At 49.4% G+C, this 22189-nt stretch overlaps 1 protein-coding gene across 1 annotated transcript; it reads left to right on the top strand.

Annotated features, from left to right (window-relative positions):
- Positions 1 to 12794: 12794 nt before the first annotated feature.
- LOC114156791 (uncharacterized) lies at positions 12795 to 20246 on the top strand. Its single transcript, XM_028037288.1, has 8 exons — positions 12795 to 12927; positions 14053 to 14358; positions 15026 to 15155; positions 15336 to 15401; positions 15608 to 15772; positions 17985 to 18037; positions 19317 to 19482; positions 19590 to 20246. The coding sequence occupies exons 1-8, from the start codon at positions 12855 to 12857 to the stop codon at positions 19681 to 19683; spliced, it is 1053 nt and encodes a 350-aa protein (XP_027893089.1). The 5' UTR covers positions 12795 to 12854; the 3' UTR covers positions 19684 to 20246.
- The last annotated feature ends 1943 nt before the right edge of the window (positions 20247 to 22189 follow it).

Here is a 22189-nt window from a genome sequence, read left to right as displayed (position 1 = left end):
TTTGCTGTTTTTTATTTACACATTTATTGATAGCCCTCGTTACAACAGCATGGATGAAGCCCTGTCTTTTAGGCTTTAGCCCCGCTGCAGAATTAGACAAACCTAGTCACAGTGGACCTTAGTGGAACCTGTCTGTGGATTTTTCTGTGGAATGTCACTCAAAATTATTAGCAGAACATTTGAGTCAAGGTTTCCACTGTACATATTCATACATCTTAAGGTATGTGTTGAGTAAACTACTAAACTACTTGGAAATAATACAGGAGAAATATATATCTAAAAACTTTTGTAATAATGAAGCCTAGGCGCAAATTCAAACTGGAAGACTCTTTTATCCCCACCGGGACCCGTTAATTGAAGCGACCTGCCCACAATCGTCGACCTATCAACGCCGGACCAAGCCACGTCACGTCCAATCATCGACCAAGTCCCAGCTGATAATGACCTTCATTCATGGTGTCCTTCGCTCTCCAGCCGAGCTCAACCTGTTCAGCTGCACGCCTCAGCTCTCAGTCAGCTATCTCACCAGATCTTTTTCTTCGTGATCGCTCGTCCTTCCACCTCTAATGTCAGTCATAAAAGCCGGTTAGCCGCGGGCTCGGCTCCTTCTTTTCCTTCAGACGCTTCTCAGATGGAAGAAGAGTTCCTCCCGGCCCAGGCCTCATTCATTCCAAACAGCTTCTCTCGCCGATCTGGGATCTACCGGCCCTCGCTCCTATGCCACCCACTTCACGATCCGTCTCTGGCAAGTGGACACATAATCCCACCGTCCTTCTTCAAGTCCTTCGGCGAGTCCTTCGGCGAGTCCTTCTTCAAGTCCTTCGGCGAGTCCTTCGGCGAGTCCTTCTTCAAGTCCTTCGGCGAATCCTTCTGCGAGTCCTTCGGCGAATCCTTCTGCGAGTCCTTCTTCGGCGCGTCCTTCTTCAAGTCCTTCGGCGAATCCTTCTGCGAGTCCTTCTTCGGCGCGTCCTTCTTCAAGTCCTTCGGCGAGTCCTTCGGCGAGTCCTTCTTCAAGTCCTTCGGCGAGTCCTTTTTCAAGTCCTTCGGCGCGTCCTTCTTCAAGTCCTTCGGCGAATCCTTCTTCAAGTCCTCGGCGAATCCTTCTGCGAGTCCTTCTTTGGCGCGTCCTTCTTCCAGTCCTTCGGCGAGTCCTACTTCAAGTCCTTCGGCGACTCCTTCGGCGAGTCCTTCTTCAAGTCCTTCGGCGAGTCCTTCGGCGAGTCCTTCTTCAAGTCCTTCGGCGAATCCTTCTGCGAGTCCTTCGGCAAATCCTTCTGCGAGTCCTTCTTCGGCGCGTCCTTCTTCAAGTCCTTCGGCGAGTCCTTCGGCGAGTCCTTTTTCAAGTCCTTCGGCGAGTCCTTCGGCGAGTCCTTCTTCAAGTCCTTCGGCGAGTCCTTCGGCGAGTCCTTCGGCGAGTCCTTTTTCAAGTCCTTCGGCGAGTCCTTCGGCGAGTCCTTCTTCAAGTCCTTCGGCGAGTCCTTCGGCGAGTCCTTCTTCAAGTCCTTCGGCGCGTCCTTCTTCAAGTCCTTCGGCGAATCCTTCTGCGAGTCCTTCTTCGGCGCGTCCTTCTTCCAGTCCTTCGGCGAGTCCTTCGGCGAGTCCTTCGGCGAGTCCTTCGGCGAATCCTTCGGCGAGTCCTTCTTCGGCGAGTCCTTCTTCAAGTCCTTCGGCGAGTCCTTCGGCGAGTCCTTCTTCAAGTCCTTCAGCGAATCCTTCGGCGAGTCCTTCTTCGGCGAGTCCTTCTTCAAGTCCTTCGGCGAGTCCTTCGGCGAGTCCTTCTTCAAGTCCTTCGGCGAATCCTTCTGCGAGTCCTTCTTCGGTGCGTCCTTCTTCAAGTCCTTCGGCGAGTCCTTCTTCAAGTCCTTCGGCGAGTCCTTCTTCAAGTCCTTCGGCGCGTCCTTCTTAAAGTCCTTCGGCGAATCCTTCGGCGAGTCCTTCTTCAAGTCCTTCGGCGAGTCCTTCGGCGAGTCCTTCTTCGGCGAGTCCTTCTTCAAGTCCTTCGGCGCGTCCTTCTTCAAGTCCTTCGGCGAATCCTTCTGCGAGTCCTTCTTCGGCGCGTCCTTCTTCAAGTCCTTCGGCGAGTCCTTCGGCGAGTCCTTCTTCAAGTCCTTCGGCGAATCCTTCTGCGAGTCCTTCTTCGGTGCGTCCTTCTTCAAGTCCTTCGGCGAGTCCTTCTTCAAGTCCTTCGGCGAGTCCTTCTTCAAGTCCTTCGGCGCGTCCTTCTTAAAGTCCTTCGGCGAATCCTTCGGCGAGTCCTTCGGCGAGTCCTTCTTCAAGTCCATCGGCGAATCCTTCTGCGAGTCCTTCTGCGAGTCCTTCTTCGGCGTGTCCTTCTTCAAGTCCTTCGGCGAGTCCTTCGGCGAGTCCTTCGGCGAGTCCTTCTTCGGCGAGTCCTTCTTCAAGTCCTTCGGCGCGTCCTTCTTCAAGTCCTTCGGCGAATCCTTCTGCGAGTCCTTCTTCGGCGCGTCCTTCTTCAAGTCCTTCGGCGAGTCCTTCTTCAAGTCCTTCGGCGCGTCCTTCTTAAAGTCCTTCGGCGAATCCTTCGGCGAGTCCTTCTTCGGCGAGTCCTTTTTCAAGTCCTTCGGCGAGTCCTTCGGCGAGTCCTTCTTCAAGTCCTTCGGCGAGTCCTTCGGCGAGTCCTTCGGCGAGTCCTTTTTCAAGTCCTTCGGCGAGTCCTTCGGCGAGTCCTTCTTCAAGTCCTTCGGCGAGTCCTTCGGCGAGTCCTTCTTCAAGTCCTTCGGCGCGTCCTTCTTCAAGTCCTTCGGCGAATCCTTCTGCGAGTCCTTCTTCGGCGCGTCCTTCTTCCAGTCCTTCGGCGAGTCCTTCGGCGAGTCCTTCGGCGAGTCCTTCGGCGAATCCTTCGGCGAGTCCTTCTTCGGCGAGTCCTTCTTCAAGTCCTTCGGCGAGTCCTTCGGCGAGTCCTTCTTCAAGTCCTTCAGCGAATCCTTCGGCGAGTCCTTCTTCGGCGAGTCCTTCTTCAAGTCCTTCGGCGAGTCCTTCGGCGAGTCCTTCTTCAAGTCCTTCGGCGAATCCTTCTGCGAGTCCTTCTTCGGTGCGTCCTTCTTCAAGTCCTTCGGCGAGTCCTTCTTCAAGTCCTTCGGCGAGTCCTTCTTCAAGTCCTTCGGCGCGTCCTTCTTAAAGTCCTTCGGCGAATCCTTCGGCGAGTCCTTCTTCAAGTCCTTCGGCGAGTCCTTCGGCGAGTCCTTCTTCGGCGAGTCCTTCTTCAAGTCCTTCGGCGCGTCCTTCTTCAAGTCCTTCGGCGAATCCTTCTGCGAGTCCTTCTTCGGCGCGTCCTTCTTCAAGTCCTTCGGCGAGTCCTTCGGCGAGTCCTTCTTCAAGTCCTTCGGCGAATCCTTCTGCGAGTCCTTCTTCGGTGCGTCCTTCTTCAAGTCCTTCGGCGAGTCCTTCTTCAAGTCCTTCGGCGAGTCCTTCTTCAAGTCCTTCGGCGCGTCCTTCTTAAAGTCCTTCGGCGAATCCTTCGGCGAGTCCTTCGGCGAGTCCTTCTTCAAGTCCATCGGCGAATCCTTCTGCGAGTTCTTCTGCGAGTCCTTCTTCGGCGTGTCCTTCTTCAAGTCCTTCGGCGAGTCCTTCGGCGAGTCCTTCGGCGAGTCCTTCTTCGGCGAGTCCTTCTTCAAGTCCTTCGGCGCGTCCTTCTTCAAGTCCTTCGGCGAATCCTTCTGCGAGTCCTTCTTCGGCGCGTCCTTCTTCAAGTCCTTCGGCGAGTCCTTCTTCAAGTCCTTCGGCGCGTCCTTCTTAAAGTCCTTCGGCGAATCCTTCGGCGAGTCCTTCTTCGGCGAGTCCTTCTTCAAGTCCTTCGGCGAGTCCTTCGGCGAGTCCTTCTTCAAGTCCTTCGGCGAGTCCTTCTTCAAGTCCTTCGGCGCGTCCTTCTTCAAGTCCTTCGGCGAATCCTTCTGCGAGTCCTTCTTCGGCGAGTCCTTCTTCCAGTCCTTCGGCGAATCCTTCTGCGAGTCCTTCTTCGGCGCGTCCTTCTTCAAGTCCTTCGGCGAGTCCTAAGGCGAGTACTTCTTCAAGTCCTTTGGCGAGTCCTTCGGCGAGTCCTTCTTCAAGTCCTTCGGCGCATCCTTCTTCAAGTCCTTCGGCGAATCCTTCTGCGAGTCCTTCTTCAAGTCGTTCGGCGAATCCTTCTGCGAGTCCTTCGGCACGTCCTTCTTCAAGTCCTTCGGCGAATCCTTCTGCGAGTCCTTCTTCGGCGCGTCCTTCTTCAAGTCCATCGGCGAATCCTTCTGCGAGTCCTTCTGCGAGTCCTTCTTCGGCGCGTCCTTCTTCAAGTCCTTCGGCGAGTCCGTCGGCGAGTCCTTCGGCGAGTCCTTCTTCGGCGAGTCCTTCTTCAAGTCCTTCGGCGCGTCCTTCTTCAAGTCCTTCGGCGAATCCTTCTGCGAGTCCTTCTTCGGCGCGTCCTTCTTCCAGTCCTTCGGCGAATCCTTCTGCGAGTCCTTCTTCGGCGCGTCCTTCTTCAAGTCCTTCGGCGAGTCCTTCTTCAAGTCCTTCGGCGAGTCCTTCTTCAAGTCCTTCGGCGCGTCCTTCTTAAAGTCCTTCGGCGAATCCTTCGGCGAGTCCTTCGGCGAATCCTTCGGCGAGTCCTTCTTCGGCGAGTCCTTCTTCAAGTCCTTCGGCGAGTCCTTCGGCGAGTCCTTCTTCAAGTCCTTCGGCGAGTCCTTCTTCAAGTCCTTCGGCGCGTCCTTCTTCAAGTCCTTCGGCGAATCCTTCTGCGAGTCCTTCTTCGGCGAGTCCTTCTTCCAGTCCTTCGGCGAATCCTTCTGCGAGTCCTTCTTCGGCGCGTCCTTCTTCAAGTCCTTCGGCGAGTCCTAAGGCGAGTACTTCTTCAAGTCCTTTGGCGAGTCCTTCGGCGAGTCCTTCTTCAAGTCCTTCGGCGCATCCTTCTTCAAGTCCTTCGGCGAATCCTTCTGCGAGTCCTTCTTCAAGTCGTTCGGCGAATCCTTCTGCGAGTCCTTCGGCACGTCCTTCTTCAAGTCCTTCGGCGAATCCTTCTGCGAGTCCTTCTTCGGCGCGTCCTTCTTCAAGTCCTTCGGCGAGTCCTTCGGCGAGTCCTTCTTCAAGTCCTTCGGCACGTCCTTCTTCGAGTCCTTCGGCGAATCCTTCTTCAAGTCCTTCGGCGAGTCCTTCGGCGAGTCCTTCTTCAAGTCCTTCGGCGCGTCCTTCTTCAAGTCCTTCGGCGAATCCTTCTGCGAGTCCTTCTTCGGCGCGTCCTTCTTCCAGTCCTTCGGCGAATCCTTCTGCGAGTCCTTCTTCGGCGCGTCCTTCTTCAAGTCCTTCGGCGCGTCCTTCTTCAAGTCCTTCGGCGCGTCCTTCTTCAAGTCCTTCGGCGAATCCTTCTGCGAGTCCTTCTTCGGCGCGTCCTTCAAGTCCTTCGGCGAGTCCTTCTTCAAGTCCTTCGGCGAGTCCTTCTTCAAGTCCTTCGGCGCGTCCTTCTTCAAGTCCTTCGGCGCGTCCTTCTTAAAGTCCTTCGGCGAATCCTTCGGCGAGTCCTTCGGCGAGTCCTTCTTAAAGTCCATCGGCGAATCCTTCTGCGAGTCCTTCTTCGGCGAGTCCTTCTTCAAGTCCTTCGGCGAGTCCTTCGGCGAGTCCTTCTTCAAGTCCTTCGGCGAGTCCTTCTTCAAGTCCTTCGGCGCGTCCTTCTTCAAGTCCTTCGGCGAATCCTTCTGCGAGTCCTTCTTCGGCGAGTCCTTCTTCCAGTCCTTCGGCGAATCCTTCTGCGAGTCCTTCTTCGGCGCGTCCTTCTTCAAGTCCTTCGGCGCGTCCTTCTTCAAGTCCGTCGGCGCGTCCTTCTTCAAGTCCTTCGGCGAGTCCTTCGGCGCATCCTTCTTCAAGTCCTTCGGCGAATCCTTCTGCGAGTCCTTCTTCAAGTCGTTCGGCGAATCCTTCTGCGAGTCCTTCGGCACGTCCTTCTTCAAGTCCTTCGGCGAATCCTTCTGCGAGTCCTTCTTCGGCGCGTCCTTCTTCAAGTCGTTCGGCGAGTCCTTCTTCAAGTCCTTCGGCGCGTCCTTCTTCAAGTCCGTCGGCGAATCCTTCTGCGAGTCCTTCTTCGGCGAGTCCTTCTTCGGCGCGTCCTTCTTCAAGTCCTTCGGCGAGTCCTTCTTCAAGTCCTTCGGCGCGTCCTTCTTCAAGTCCGTCGGCGAATCCTTCTGCGAGTCCTTCTTCGGCGCGTCCTTCTTCAAGTCCTTCGGCGAGTCCATCGGCGAGTCCTTCTTCAAGTCCTTCGGCGAGTCCTTCGGCGAGTCCTTCTTCAAGTCCTTCGGCGAATCCTTCGGCGAGTCCTTCTTCAAGTCCGTCGGCGAATCCTTCTGCGAGTCCTTCTTCGGCGCGTCCTTCTTCAAGTCCTTCGGCGAGTCCTTCTTCAAGTCCTTTGGCGAGTCCTTCGGCGAGTCCTTCTTCAAGTCCTTCGGCGAATCCTTCTGCGGCGAGTCCTTCTTCAAGTCCTTCGGCGCGTCCTTCTTCGGCGAGTCCTTCGGCAAGTCCATCGGCGAGTCCTTCTGCGAATCCTTCTGCGAGTCCTTCTGCGAGTCCTTCTGCGAGTCCTTCTGCGAGTCCTTCGGCACGTCCTTCTTCGAGTCCTTCGGCGAGTCCTTCTTCAAGTCCTTCGGCGAATCCTTCTGCGAGTCCTTCTTCGGCGCGTCCGTCTTCAAGTCCTTCGGCGAGTCCTTCGGCGAGTCCTTCTTCAAGTCCTTCGGCGCGTCCTTCTTCAAGTCCTTCGGCGCGTCCTTCTTCAAGTCCTTCGGCGAATCCTTCTGCGAGTCCTTCTTCGGCGCGTCCTTCTTCCAGTCCTTCGGCGAATCCTTCTGCGAGTCCTTCTTCGGCGCGTCCTTCTTCAAGTCCTTCGGCGAGTCCTTCGGCGAGTCCTTCTTCAAGTCCTTCGGCGCGTCCTTCTTCAAGACCTTCGGCGAATCCTTCGGCGAGTCCTTCGGCGAGTCCTTCTTCAAGTCCTTCGGCGAGTCCTTCTTCAAGTCCTTCAGCGAATCCTTCGGCGAGTCCTTCTTCGGCGAGTCCTTCTTCAAGTCCTTCGGCGAGTCCTTCTTCAAGTCCTTCGGCGCGTCCTTCTTCAAGTCCTTCGGCGAATCCTTCGGCGAGTCCTTCTTCGGCGAGTCCTTCTTCAAGTCCTTCGGCGAGTCCTTCTTCAAGTCCTTCGGCGCGTCCTTCTTCAAGTCCTTCGGCGAGTCCTTCGGCGAGTCCTTCTTCAAGTCCTTCGGCGAATCCTTCGGCGAGTCCTTCTTCAAGTCCTTTGGCGAGTCCTTCGGCGAGTCCTTCTTCAAGTCCTTCAGCGAATCCTTGTGCGAGTCCTTCTTCGGCGCGTCCTTCTTCAAGTCCTTCGGCGATTCCTTCTTCAAGTCCTTCTTCAAGTCCTTCGGCGAATCCTTCTGCGAGTCCTTCTTCGGTGCGTCCTTCTTCAAGTCCTTCGGCGAGTCCTTCTTCAAGTCCTTCGGCGAGTCCTTCTTCAAGTCCTTCGGCGCGTCCTTCTTAAAGTCCTTCGGCGAATCCTTCGGCGAGTCCTTCGGCGAGTCCTTCGGCGAGTCCTTCTTCAAGTCCTTCGGCGAATCCTTCTGCGAGTCCTTCTGCGAGTCCTTCTTCGGCGCGTCCTTCTTCAAGTCCTTCGGCGAGTCCTTCGGCGAGTCCTTCTTCGGCGAGTCCTTCTTCAAGTCCTTCGGCGCGTCCTTCTTCAAGTCCTTCGGCGAGTCCTTCGGCAAGTCCTTCTTCAAGTCCTTCGGCGAGTCCTTCGGCGAGTCCTTCTTCAAGTCCTTCTGCGAGTCCTTCTTCCAGTCCTTCGGCGAGTCCTTCTTCAAGTCCTTTGGCGAGTCCTTCTTCGGCGCGTCCTTCTTCAAGTCCTTCGGCGAGTCCTTCTTCAAGTCCTTCGGCGAGTCCTTCTTCAAGTCCTTCGGCGCGTCCTTCTTAAAGTCCTTCGGCGAATCCTTCGGCGAGTCCTTCGGCGAGTCCTTCGGCGAATCCTTCGGCGAGTCCTTCTTCGACGAGTCCTTCTTCAAGTCCTTCGGCGAGTCCTTCTTCAAGTCCTTCGGCGAGTCCTTCTTCAAGTCCTTCAGCGAATCCTTCGGCGAGTCCTTCTTCGGCGAGTCCTTCTTCAAGTCCTTCGGCGAGTCCTTCGGCGAGTCCTTCGGCGAGTCCTTCTTCAAGTCCTTCGGCGCGTCCTTCTTCAAGTCCTTCGGCGAATCCTTCGGCGAGTCCTTCTTCGGCGCGTCCTTCTTCAAGTCCTTCGGCGAGTCCTTCGGCGAGTCCTTCTTCAAGTCCTTCGGCGAATCCTTCTTCAAGTCCTTCGGCAAATCCCTCTGCGAGTCCTTCTTCGGCGCGTCCTTCTTCAAGTCCTTCGGCGAGTCCTAAGGCGAGTACTTCTTCAAGTCCTTTGGCGAGTCCTTCGGCGAGTCCTTCTTCAAGTCCTTCGGCGCATCCTTCTTCAAGTCCTTCGGCGAATCCTTCTGCGAGTCCTTCTTCAAGTCGTTCGGCGAATCCTTCTGCGAGTCCTTCGGCACGTCCTTCTTCAAGTCCTTCGGCGAATCCTTCTGCGAGTCCTTCTTCGGCGCGTCCTTCTTCAAGTCCTTCGGCGAGTCCTTCGGCGAGTCCTTCTTCAAGTCCTTCGGCGAGTCCTTCTTCAAGTCCTTCGGCGCATCCTTCTTCAAGTCCTTCGGCGAATCCTTCTGCGAGTCCTTCTTCAAGTCGTTCGGCGAATCCTTCTGCGAGTCCTTCGGCACGTCCTTCTTCAAGTCCTTCGGCGAATCCTTCTGCGAGTCCTTCTTCGGCGCGTCCTTCTTCAAGTCCTTCGGCGAGTCCTTCGGCGAGTCCTTCTTCAAGTCCTTCGGCGCGTCCTTCTTAAAGTCCTTCGGCGAATCCTTCGGCGAGTCCTTCGGCGAGTCCTTCTTCAAGTCCTTCGGCGAATCCTTCTGCGAGTCCTTCTGCGAGTCCTTCTTCGGCGCGTCCTTCTTCAAGTCCTTCGGCGAGTCCTTCGGCGAGTCCTTCTTCGGCGAGTCCTTCTTCAAGTCCTTCGGCGCGTCCTTCTTCAAGTCCTTTGGCGAATCCTTCTGCGAGTCCTTCTTCGGCGCGTCCTTCTTCAAGTCCTTCGGCGAGTCCTAAGGCGAGTACTTCTTCAAGTCCTTCGGCGAGTCCTTCTTCAAGTCCGTCGGCGAATCCTTCTACGAGTCCTTCTTCGGCGCGTCCTTCTTCAAGTCCTTCGGCGAGTCCTTCGGCGAGTCCTTCTTCAAGTCCTTCGGCGAGTCCTTCGGCGAGTCCTTCTTCAAGTCCTTCGGCGAATCCTTCTGCGAGTCCTTCTTCGGCGCGTCCTTCTTCAAGTCCTTCGGCGAGTCCTTCGGCGAGTCCTTCTTCAAGTCCTTCGGCGCGTCCTTCTTCAAGTCCTTCGGCGAGTCCTTCTTCAAGTCCTTCGGCGAATCCTTCTGCGAGTCCTTCTTCGGCGCGTCCTTCTTCAAGTCCTTCGGCGAGTCCTTCTTTGGCGAGTCCTTCTTCAAGTCCTTCGGCGAGTCCTTCGGCGAGTCCTTCGGCGAGTCCTTCTTCAAGTCCTTCGGCGCGTCCTTCTTCAAGTCCTTCGGCGAATCGTTCGGCGAGTCCTTCTTCGGCGCGTCCTTCTTCAAGTCCTTCGGCGAGTCCTTCGGCGAGTCCTTCTTCAAGTCCTTCGGCGAATCCTTCGGCTTGTCCTTCTTCGGCGAGTCCTTCTTCAAGTCCTTCGGCGAGTCCTTCTTCGGCGAGTCCTTCTTCAAGTCCTTCGGCGAGTCCTTCGGCGAGTCCTTCGGCGAGTCCTTCTTCAAGTCCTTCGGCGAATCCTTCTGCGAGTCCTTCTTCGGCGCGTCCTTCTTCAAGTCCTTCGGCGAGTCCTTCTTCAAGTCCTTCGACGAGTCCTTCTTCAAGTCCTTCGGCGCGTCCTTCTTCAAGTCCTTCGGCGAGTCCTTCGGCGAGTCCTTCGGCGAGTCCTTCTTCAAGTCCTTCGGCGAATCCTTCTGCGAGTCCTTCTTCAAGTCCTTCGGCGAGTCCTTCGGCGAGTCCTTCTTCAAGTCCTTCGGCGAATCCTTCTGCGAGTCCTTCTTCAAGTCCTTCGACGAGTCCTTCGGCGAGTCCTTCTTCAAGTCCTTCGGCGAATCCTTCGGCGAGTCCTTCTTCGGCGCGTCCTTCTTCAAGTCCTTCGGCGAGTCCTTCTTCGGCGAGTCCTTCTTCAAGTCCTTCGGCGAGTCCTTCGGCGAGTCCTAAGGCGAGTACTTCTTCAAGTCCTTCGGCGAGTCCTTCTTCAGGTCCGTCGGCGAATCCTTCTGCGAGTCCTTCTTCGGCGCGTCCTTCTTCAAGTCCTTCGGCGAGTCCTTCGGCGAGTCCTTCTTCAAGTCCTTCGGCGAGTCCTTCGGCGAGTCCTTCTTCAAGTCCTTCGGCGCGTCCTTCTTCAAGTCCTTCGGCGAGTCCTTCTTCAAGTCCTTCGGCGAATCCTTCTTCAAGTCCTTCGGCGAGTCCTTCGGCGAGTCCTTCTTCAAGTCCTTCGGCGCGTCCTTCTTCAAGTCCTTCGGCGAGTCCTTCTTCAAGTCCTTCGGCGAATCCTTCTGCGAGTCCTTCTTCGGCGCGTCCTTCTTCAAGTCCTTCGGCGAGTCCTTCTTCGGCGAGTCCTTCTTCAAGTCCTTCGGCGAGTCCTTCGGCGAGTCCTTCTTCAAGTCCTTCGGCGCGTCCTTCTTCAAGTCCTTCGGCGAATCCTTCGGCGAGTCCTTCTTCGGCGCGTCCTTCTTCAAGTCCTTCGGCGAGTCCTTCGGCGAGTCCTTCTTCAAGTCCTTCGGCGAATCCTTCGGCGAGTCCTTCTTCGGCGAGTCCTTCTTCAAGTCCTTCGGCGAGTCCTTCTTCGGCGAGTCCTTCTTCAAGTCCTTCGGCGAGTCCTTCGGCGAGTCCTTCGGCGAGTCCTTCTTCAAGTCCTTCGGCGAATCCTTCTGCGAGTCCTTCTTCGGCGCGTCCTTCTTCAAGTCCTTCGGCGAGTCCTTCTTCAAGTCCTTCGACGAGTCCTTCTTCAAGTCCTTCGGCGCGTCCTTCTTCAAGTCCTTCGGCGAGTCCTTCGGCGAGTCCTTCTTCAAGTCCTTCGGCGAATCCTTCTGCGAGTCCTTCTTCAAGTCCTTCGGCGAGTCCTTCGGCGAGTCCTTCTTCAAGTCCTTCGGCGAATCCTTCTGCGAGTCCTTCTTCAAGTCCTTCGACGAGTCCTTCGGCGAGTCCTTCTTCAAGTCCTTCGGCGAATCCTTCGGCGAGTCCTTCTTCGGCGCGTCCTTCTTCAAGTCCTTCGGCGAGTCCTTCTTCGGCGAGTCCTTCTTCAAGTCCTTCGGCGAGTCCTTCGGCGAGTCCTAAGGCGAGTACTTCTTCAAGTCCTTCGGCGAGTCCTTCTTCAGGTCCGTCGGCGAATCCTTCTGCGAGTCCTTCTTCGGCGCGTCCTTCTTCAAGTCCTTCGGCGAGTCCTTCGGCGAGTCCTTCTTCAAGTCCTTCGGCGAGTCCGTCGGCGAGTCCTTCTTCAAGTCCTTCGGCGAATCCTTCTGCGAGTCCTTCTTCGGCGCGTCCTTCTTCAAGTCCTTCGGCGAGTCCTTCGGCGAGTCCTTCTTCAAGTCCTTCGGCGCGTCCTTCTTCAAGACCTTCGGCGAATCCTTCGGCGAGTCCTTCGGCGAGTCCTTCTTCAAGTCCTTCGGCGAGTCCTTCTTCAAGTCCTTCAGCGAATCCTTCGGCGAATCCTTCGGCGAGTCCTTCTTCGGCGCGTCCTTCTTCAAGTCCTTCGGCGAGTCCTTCTTCAAGTCCTTCGGCGAATCCTTCGGCGAGTCCTTCTTCGGCGAGTCCTTCTTCAAGTCCTTCGGCGAGTCCTTCTTCGGCGAGTCCTTTTTCAAGTCCTTCGGCGAGTCCTTCGGCGAGTCCTTCGGCGAGTCCTTCTTCAAGTCCTTCGGCGAATCCTTCTGCGAGTCCTTCTTCGGCGCGTCCTTCTTCAAGTCCTTCGGCGAGTCCTTCTTCAAGTCCTTCGACGAGTCCTTCTTCAAGTCCTTCGGCGCGTCCTTCTTCAAGTCCTTCGGCGAGTCCTTCGGCGAGTCCTTCGGCGAGTCCTTCTTCAAGTCCTTCGGCGAATCCTTCTGCGAGTCCTTCTTCAAGTCCTTCGGCGAGTCCTTCGGCAAGTCCTTCTTTTGAGTTTTGAATCTCTGTCACAAACTGAGACGAGCTCAATCAGAACTAGTCAACATTTGCAGAATAAATAAAAAAAACACACAATCAGCAATAAAATCTCCATTCGTAATGGCATCCTCCATTTTGTCCTGAACTCTCACAAAGGTATTTGGGTGTGAGCGATCTTCGAAGTGACCTATTTGACGATGATGTCATAATACACTCGATGAATCCAACAAATTCTTTAACTCAATTAAATGGAAACTTGGTCTTTCTGCAAACTCCATACAGTAAGGCCCTAGTCTGGGATTTGAACCCAGAACCTTATTGCATGACAGTGGTGCTACCGTCTGATTTCACTATGCAGTCAACAATAAAATAAAATAAAAAATGTATTCATTTACCTTTAACAGCCAGAGTGATGAATCAAATGAACTGTCGTCACTCTGGGTGACTCTGATGGTACTTCTGCTAATGTGAGTTCATACCAAATCATTTTATTCTGTTTTAATTACAAATACACACAGGAACAACCAAATAAGGTCAGCCTGTAGGGTCTATTAGCAGATTCTTTATCAGCTTTCGTTTCCTTCCTTATTTGCTTCTGGGCAATCAGATTACGATCGTGCTCCATAGTTTAAACTCCATGTTGCATAACCAAAGCCAGTAAGTCTGATCAGAGCCTGAGTGGTTGAATCCACATCCAGATGATCAGGATGGTTCCCTTCTTCTTCATTCACCTGCTACTGACGGCTCTGCTGCTTCAACGCACTGAAGAAAGTGAGTACAGTACAGTATTGTTTGTTTGCCTAACAATAATCCATTTTTTGGGGTAGTTGTGTTGAACAGATTTACAAGTTACGCGTATAATATAGGTAATAGGGACCTACTGGATGATAGTGGTTATTATTCCCTACAGGAATAAAGTTCTTCAGTTTTGATTTCTTTTCTTATCTATTGTGTGAAATTATCTAGACATTTTTTGCAACGACAGAACTGTAGTCTTTGCTATCTTTCTGTGTCCTATGAGAACCATGAGGATTTGGGATTTTGTCTGTATTCACCCTGATGAATACAGACAGCAAACTAGACAGATAGAAACATGGCATGTCATTTTGCCACCAAAGAAGAAGAAAAAGAAAGACATTAAGAAATGTAATCTTGTTCATTTAATAGGCACACGTTGACTTTATTGTTTGGGCACAAAAACATTGCTGAAACTCAATCTTCCAAACAGACTCGACAACACCGCTGAACAGATTCATGTGAATGACTAAATGGACTCGTCACCTAATCTGTTAGTTTTGACGTGACTGACTCTCCCAGACTATTCAGGTCACCTTACGATTTTCTACATCACTCCTCAGTCTGATATCCACTCACTCCATACAAACGGAGCCTTTTTTGATTAGCTTTTAGTAGCTTAGTTTAACTTTTTTGAATATATGGTCATACAAATCTCCTGTCTTTTGCCTGTCTCACCAGGTTGTTCTGGTCACAGTGCTGCCCTCGTGTCTTTTTGCCTCGACTCTCCGAGGTTTTTATAATCTGTTTGAAAGTTTTGATACGATATTGTTGGTTTTCGTAGCTTAGCCTATTGACGCAACCTTTCTGAATTCTTTCCTATTATCAATAGATCTTGAAAAGCGTGAAGAGCGGCCTCTCGTTGCTCGGTTTGGGTTACGCAATGACAAAGTTGCATCATTTCAGATTTACAGCTAAAATCTGTCAATCCCTGCCAAATGGACCGACTGTCCAATTAGTAGGCGACCAAACTAGAACAGGATCACCTGATGCTGTTCAAGTTTACTCAACAACACCGATGAACATTTTCATTTTCAAAGGAAACGTCCAACCAAGTGTATTTAGTCTTCTTCTTAATCATTCATTATTTTCTCTCTACAGAGAAGGAACCGAGGAGACAGAAGCCACCTGAACATGATGTAGAGATGCATCATCAAGAGTTTTGCTTGAGAATTCCCGAAGCTCCTCGGTCGACCGGTTTGCATTTTGAAACCCCACAGCCTACAAAGTCCGAACCCAAACTAGCTAGAAAAAAACCCAACAGTCTCAATCTGGCTGCACCAATACCCAGACGAGCAGGACAACCTGATGTTCATAGATCACCGATGTCTGGGGAAGAAAACTATCCATCTGCTGATGGTCCTGAAATAGTAACAAGGATCGCCCCTGTTGATTTAAACAGTCCAGGTGAGGCCTCTTCCCGTAGAGTTTAGAGGTGTTTTCACACTTAGTAATCCAGTAGACTTGGTTCTACACTGCAAAGCCGAACAGACGAAACCTTTTGAATAACCTGTTTCTCTCCTCGCCTGTGGTGACGCGGCACCGTGAACGAATGAAGGAAATGACACACAAACTTCTGAACATGATTTCGAGAACAACCTCCGTCTTCGCGACATGTAAACAAAAACTCAGTTTTTGTTTACATGTCAGATTTTAGCGGTTGTAGGATTTCTCTTTTGTCTTTGACAAAAGACCAGGAGCCATTTCTCCCGCTAGTGCTGGACATACACGTTTGTTTTGATTGTATGTACCCAGAATGCCTTGCGTTGCTTTTGGAGCGCCCAAAGGCCTTGTTTTTACAGGATACTTTTCACTAAAGACAAACCAACCCTTAGCAAGTATTTTCATGAGGTCTTTTACTTTTTGTGCTGGCTAAGTTTTGGCAAATGCTTAAGCATAGTGTTGTCACTGTCGATTGATTTACCAACTAATTTGAGCCCTTGTTACATTCATGAGTAGATGCACCAAATGAGTTCCTATTTCTTCGTGGATGGCTAACTTGTCGCTTCAGTTTTTGTCATTGAATGTTCATGTTCTGTTTGATCATACATGCATTTTGCTTGCTGAATGTCAGATGGGCACGTCAAAGTCTCAGACGGATGCTACTGCAAAGAGCAAAACCAGAAGCCGTCCATTGAGAACTACCAAGTCAGCGGCCTGAGAATACTCTATCCCAGTGAAACCTGCAGATCAACTGAATACATGTGAGTCGGTGTGTGTTTACGGGAGACGATGCTTGAAGAAAGCAGGTTAAAATTCTTTGTTAACGCGAATGTATTTCTTTCTGTGTAAGTTGGGGGTTTAATAGTTCCTACGGGATCATCATAATGCTTGTCTGTTGAACTCAAACAGGATCAGCAATGCCTCCACCTCTTGTCTTTCAGTGACGTTTTAAAAGACGGAAGGGAAGTTTGTGCGACGCAGTTCAGCCTTGTGGCTCATTTTTTTCGGTACGTACAGAAGATGCTGCTCTGCAGAGAGATATCACAGTTTCCTGCGAAAGGCACAGCTTCTGCGGAACGTCTTATCTCACATAGTCAGAGTGCACTCAAAACTATTTCCTGGCAGATTAAAAAGCGACTTTTTGAGTATCCATGGCGACAGTTTCCCCTAAGCTGATTTACTGATAAGAATGTACGACTCAACCGACCCACAGGTCTCTGCCCAGATGGGTACCGAAGCAAAGGTCAACAGCATCACCTGAGATCTCATCTACTACACATCAGACCACAACATCCACCCCGACACGCCTGGCAACCACAACCGATGGCTCTGACTCAATTATACGTTATAGAGGTCCAGATGGAGGCGAATACTATTTGTAAGTTTTACCTGTTAATCTGATGCTCACACTGAACAATATTTCATGTCTAAGTAAAGACATTTTGTATGTCAACAGCACACAGCACAATTAATTTACCTTTAACTTTGGCAAACAAAGAGCAAATGTTACCAAATGTACTGGATTTATTGTTGATGATGAGAGGACAAAACACAGTTAAAGACTTGCTGGTCAATTCATTTGTTCCCATGAACAAACAGGGGAAAACAGATTATTTTAGGCTGCTAAGATATTTGGTTCCCCCCCTTAACTTTGGCAAATAATGAGCGAATGTTACCAAATTCACAGGATAGGGCAGTGGTCCCCAAACTACGGCCCGCGGGCCAGATGCGGCCCGCCTCCACATTTGGTCCGGCCCCCTGAACAATACCAGAGTATTTTCATATATGTGCATTTTTATTTGATAAGTTGGACTTTTGCAATAAAATGTTCCTTAGTAATGAACTTTATTTATTATTAACTATTAGTTAGTAACTATTTTATACATGCATATAATTGACCCTAACCCTTTTTTTTATGTGGAGAACCCAGTGTTATTTGGTTATTATTTATTTCATAAATAGTGTTATTTCCTGACTTTTGTTCTCTGAAGAATCCAGAAAAGGTTATTTGATTGTGCTTTCTGAAAAACAATACATTTTTATGTTTAGCACTCTTACAATCGTCACACTTTTTCTGTTACAAACTGACCCCGGCCCCCCATCAGAGAAGGGACAAGTTATGTGGCCCTCACAGGAGAAAGTTTGGGGACCCCTGGGATAGGGGGTTCATGAACAGAGGGCAAAAAATAGTTAAAGAGTTTGTGGAAAAAATAATTAGCTCTCATGTTATGGAGGGGGAACAGATTATTCCAGACAGCTGAAACATTTGGTTCCCCCCTCATAACTTTGGCAAATAAAGAGCAAATGTTTAGAAATTCTCATGATAGTCATGTGTGATAGTATGTTTGAGTCACCAAAATGTAGAATTTTTTTTAATCCAGTTCTCTGTCATATTTTACATTAGAACAGGATCTTCCAGACAGCCTACACTCAGGCTTAAGTGTCAAAAGTCTAAAAAAAAAAGACAGATTTTCTTGGTGATTAAAAGAAAACATAACAAAATGATTTAAGAAGATCTCCACCCAAGACCTCGTTTATTTATTTATTTTGCAATGTTGTTATTGCAGCTGCCGATTAAACTGAAGCTTACAGCCTGGACATGATTATATGAGTTGTTTTACCGAGAAATCAAACAGAAGCGACCGACTTCTCGGCACTGCAGCCTCTCCGGAGCAACCGATTCTAACAGTGATTCTAACTGTGAAACTCATTTCAGTTTTCAGAGTAATTTAGTTCAACTCTAAGATGGATAAAGGGAATATAATAAGAGAAATCCTTTCTTCATCTCAGTCACTCTTTTTTCAATTTATGCCAACGTGTTTTCATTTGTCATATTTTACTTTTGCCAACAAATTATGTTCATTGGGTATCATCCATCCATCGTCTATGTCCACTTACCCTTGCGGGGGGGGGATGGGGGGGAGTGGGTACGCACTCTATGCAAAGCGCTGTGCTAATGGGGGCGGCGAAAAAATTTTGGGAGAACGTTATTTATTATTTTTTTCATTTGAAATGTGTTTTCTAAGCTGATGACAGAGAGCTAAAGATGGAAAGACAGGAATGGAAGAAAAAATATGGAAGAGGAACAAAGGTAGAAATGTTTTATAGAGATTTAAAAAAAAAAAAAAAGCTTTTCAATGTGGTTGACAAACAGTAGCTAAGTTATTTCAGTCTGTCAACATGAGGCTTGTAAATATTCAGGGTAGCTTCAGTTACTATGACAGGTCACTGCTGTCTTGCGGTTGTGCTGCAGTGAGAGGCGAGTCGGGGTTTGAAACCCTCAAGGCAACAGCCCCCTCTCTCTCCACCCCTCCAATTATCCGTTTATTTATAATGACTGCTGCGTGTTTGTAAGTGCTTTCAGTCTGTAATTATAATGTGTAATTTTTTACATTCTCTTTTCATGTAGTCGGTGTCCTAATCCCCATTTTCTTGCTTGACAAAAAAAAAAGTACATATATATATATAGGGAAAGAAAAATCCAATGCTAACTTGGCAGTGCTCTGATGGCTCAGCCTAAAGGAGCCTTCCGTCAGTTCTGCAGTAGAGTTGTGTCTAATATAAAAACTAACCTTCCACCATTCCCACAGGGAGATACACCATATTGTTAAGGATCCAGAGGACAGTATTTCATACGCCAAAGGTAAAAGCTATATTTTCTAGGGATTGTTTAAAGTGACTTTGGTAGAAAACAAACAACAACAGAAAAAAGACCAAAAATTCCAGAAGCGATCCAGCTTCAGTCAAATTATTTCATACTTTTTTGGTGGGTGGGTACAGGCTTGCCTTTAATGACATCAACATGTGGCAAAAGGATTTGGTGCTTTTGTTTACTTGATGGCTTTGGTTGGAAACGGCACAGATTAAAATAGCGTCACAGATTTGTGTCTTACTTACATTTACTTGGCTGCAGTGAGTTGAGTAACTTTTTGGAAGAAATGCACTTTTATTAGTCTTTTTTCTAACATCATCTTTTTATTTTTACTTAACTAATATTATGAAGTACTGCTGCTGTTACTTGAATACAAATTCTGGCTGCTCTACCTGCTATAGTTTGCTTCACTGACTCAAAACAGACTCACCTATATTTACTACTTACTACTTTGTTTCATAAATTTTACATAAAACATTTTTAAGTGGTTCTTTTGCCTAAATTTGGTGTGTTATCATTATATTGTTCAGTTGTACTATTTTTTATTATTCATTGTAGTTTTTAAATACCATAATCTGCACATAACCTTATCATTTTTGTCTGTCTGGCTATATAATTTTGAAATATTTAGACAGATGTTATGATCAGTTTACTCATTATCATAGCAGCCTTTTGAAGAAATACTTCTTTTCTTTTTTACCTTTATGTGAGTAATTTATTGGGTTAACTTTTATACTTTTGAAAGTGTAAAAGTCTCATACGCTTTTTAGCATAAGAGAAAGAAATATGCTAAACAGTCGCTTCTCATGCTTGATTAAATGTTTTGGGTCCTTCTGCCTCAACTCTGGCTTTTAAACATTTCAAGGTAATACACTGATAAAACTCAGTTTGATATCATAATCCGACTCAATATTCAAATATTAAAAGTTGTGTTTTCATAAAAAATAAAAATAAAAATACCAGATGTTAAGTCTAGAAATAATCAGACTTTGACACTAATGAATCCATGATGTTTGTTCCAGTTAGTGGATTCAGTTACTAAAACAGTGAACTTTTCAATAATACTTCAACAATTGATTGTGAGTTATTTATGGCCATATTTATTCACTGTCTAAAGTTTCTGATGATCTGATCTGATTTTGTGGTTCTGAAATGTGTTTCTCCTTCTCCAGTTTAGCCTCTTTATTCCCAAGAAACATGCTCACATTGCACTTTGTGTTTATCAAGAGGTACAACTTTTAATATTATATTTTTATTGCTTTCATACCAGGCTCTGCAGGCGATCTGATTGATCAGATTGGACCGCCAAATTTTTCTCTTCTCGAAGAACTTTGCGCTAAGTGCACAGGAATTGCACCGTGGAACGACTTTGACCTGAAGGACGTTCAGTTGGTGGATTTGAAACTCCAATCATCCAACTGTCCCGCCTTCATCTCGTAAGGTTTTCTCTCTGCTGTGACACGAGCAGTGCGATTACGATCACCGCTTCATTCCTATTCCCACGTCATAATTTACACCCAGCGATGTGTCTTTTGCCTTCCAGTGTCAGCCTGACTGATGGACGCCAAATTTGTATGGATTCTTCCCACCCTGAGTTCCAGCAGTTTCTGGACAAGTTGGAAGTTAAAGAACCTTAGATCTGACACTTAATGTGGTAAAGTTTAAGATTGATGTCAGATTAGCATACCACAAGGAACAGAGACTATATATATATGGTTGGGAAGCAAATACATCATCATCCTTAAATGTTAACTATTAGGTTTAACATTTAGGAAAACTGAAAAAAAGACTAAAATTTAAAATTCATGTACTGCATGGCTTTATGGCTTTTCTTTTTGTTTTTTGTTTCATAACTCCACATGGTTATTCTTTTCAAAGCTTGTAGATAGACATGTTACTAGAATGACGACCTAAGACGTCTCAAAAGAAGCAGATACACAGTGAACTGACGGGATGTTTTACTGAAACTTTGATTCAGTTTAAAGCGTCAAAAGATCTTGTGGTAGAAAAACACCTCAATATGTTCTTGTTGACAGGAAGTCTGTTTTGTGATGTGAAGTTTGTCAAAATGAACCTCGCTTGATAAAGTGTAAGAGTCCTATATAGGAAGGATTTTTTGTTGTCGTTTTTTTTTAGGTGTAAACTGAGGTCATGTATGTTTGAGACTCTTATTGTGAAGTTAAAAAGGAAAACTTCCTGCTTTGCTGTTTTTTATTTACACATTTATTGATAGCCCTCGTTACAACAGCATGGATGAAGCCCTGTCTTTTAGGCTTTAGCCCCGCTGCAGAATTAGACAAACCTAGTCACAGTGGACCTTAGTGGAACCTGTCTGTGGATTTTTCTGTGGAATGTCACTCAAAATTATTAGCAGAACATTTGAGTCAAGGTTTCCACTGTACATATTCATACATCTTAAGGTATGTGTTGAGTAAACTACTAAACTACTTGGAAATAATACAGGAGAAATATATATCTAAAAACTTTTGTAATAATGAAGCCTAGGCGCAAATTCAAACTGGAAGACTCTTTTATCCCCACCGGGACCCGTTAATTGAAGCGACCTGCCCACAATCGTCGACCTATCAACGCCGGACCAAGCCACGTCACGTCCAATCATCGACCAAGTCCCAGCTGATAATGACCTTCATTCATGGTGTCCTTCGCTCTCCAGCCGAGCTCAACCTGTTCAGCTGCACGCCTCAGCTCTCAGTCAGCTATCTCACCAGATCTTTTTCTTCGTGATCGCTCGTCCTTCCACCTCTAATGTCAGTCATAAAAGCCGGTTAGCCGCGGGCTCGGCTCCTTCTTTTCCTTCAGACGCTTCTCAGATGGAAGAAGAGTTCCTCCCGGCCCAGGCCTCATTCATTCCAAACAGCTTCTCTCGCCGATCTGGGATCTACCGGCCCTCGTTCCTATGCCACCCACTTCACGATCCGTCTCTGGCAAGTGGACACATAATCCCACCGTCCTTCTTCAAGTCCTTCGGCGAGTCCTTCGGCGAGTCCTTCTTCAAGTCCTTCGGCGAGTCCTTCGGCGAGTCCTTCTTCAAGTCCTTCGGCGAATCCTTCTGCGAGTCCTTCGGCGAATCCTTCTGCGAGTCCTTCTTCGGCGCGTCCTTCTTCAAGTCCTTCGGCGAGTCCTTCGGCGAGTCCTTCTTCAAGTCCTTCGGCGAGTCCTTTTTCAAGTCCTTCGGCGCGTCCTTCTTCAAGTCCTTCGGCGAATCCTTCTTCAAGTCCTCGGCGAATCCTTCTGCGAGTCCTTCTTTGGCGCGTCCTTCTTCCAGTCCTTCGGCGAGTCCTACTTCAAGTCCTTCGGCGACTCCTTCGGCGAGTCCTTCTTCAAGTCCTTCGGCGAGTCCTTCGGCGAGTCCTTCTTCAAGTCCTTCGGCGAATCCTTCTGCGAGTCCTTCGGCAAATCCTTCTGCGAGTCCTTCTTCGGCGCGTCCTTCTTCAAGTCCTTCGGCGAGTCCTTCGGCGAGTCCTTCGGCGAGTCCTTTTTCAAGTCCTTCGGCGAGTCCTTCGGCGAGTCCTTCTTCAAGTCCTTCGGCGAGTCCTTCGGCGAGTCCTTCGGCGAGTCCTTTTTCAAGTCCTTCGGCGAGTCCTTCGGCGAGTCCTTCTTCAAGTCCTTCGGCGAATCCTTCTGCGAATCCTTCTGCGAGTACTTCTTCGGCGCGTCCTTCTTCAAGTCCTTCGGCGAATCCTTCTGCGAGTCCTTCTTCAGCGCGTCCTTCTTCAAGTCCTTTGGCGAGTCCTTCGGCTAGTCCTTCTTCAAGTCCTTCGGCGAGTCCTTCTTCAAGTCCTTCGGCGCGTCCTTCTTCAAGTCCTTCGGCGAATCCTTCTTCAAGTCCTCGGCGAATCCTTCTGCGAGTCCTTCTTTGGCGCGTCCTTCTTCAAGTCCTTCGGCGAGTCCTTCTTCAAGTCCTTCGGCGACTCCTTCGGCGAGTCCTTCTTCAAGTCCTTCGGCGAGTCCTTCGGCGAGTCCTTCTTCAAGTCCTTCGGCGAATCCTTCTGCGAGTCCTTCTTCGGTGCGTCCTTCTTCAAGTCCTTCGGCGAGTCCTTCTTCAAGTCCTTCGGCGAGTCCTTCTTCAAGTCCTTCGGCGCGTCCTTCTTAAAGTCCTTCGGCGAATCCTTCTGCGAGTCC

This window comes from Xiphophorus couchianus, chromosome 14 (genome assembly GCF_001444195.1).
Source record: "Xiphophorus couchianus chromosome 14, X_couchianus-1.0, whole genome shotgun sequence".
In the NCBI taxonomy this organism is placed as follows: domain Eukaryota; kingdom Metazoa; phylum Chordata; class Actinopteri; order Cyprinodontiformes; family Poeciliidae; genus Xiphophorus; species Xiphophorus couchianus.
The sequence above is the reverse complement of the archived record's forward strand: the minus strand, read 5'-3'. Positions and strand labels throughout refer to the sequence as shown.

Excerpts from the sequence above, each read along its gene's own strand:
- LOC114156791 (XM_028037288.1), top strand. The coding sequence starts at position 12,855 with ATGATCAGGATGGTTCCCTTCTTCTTCATTCACCTGCTACTGACGGCT. Across the intron at positions 12,928-14,052 it reads GCTTCAACGCACTGAAGAAA|AGAAGGAACCGAGGAGACAG; the intron begins GTGAGTACAGTA and ends TTCTCTCTACAG. Across the intron at positions 14,359-15,025 it reads TGTTGATTTAAACAGTCCAG|ATGGGCACGTCAAAGTCTCA; the intron begins GTGAGGCCTCTT and ends GCTGAATGTCAG.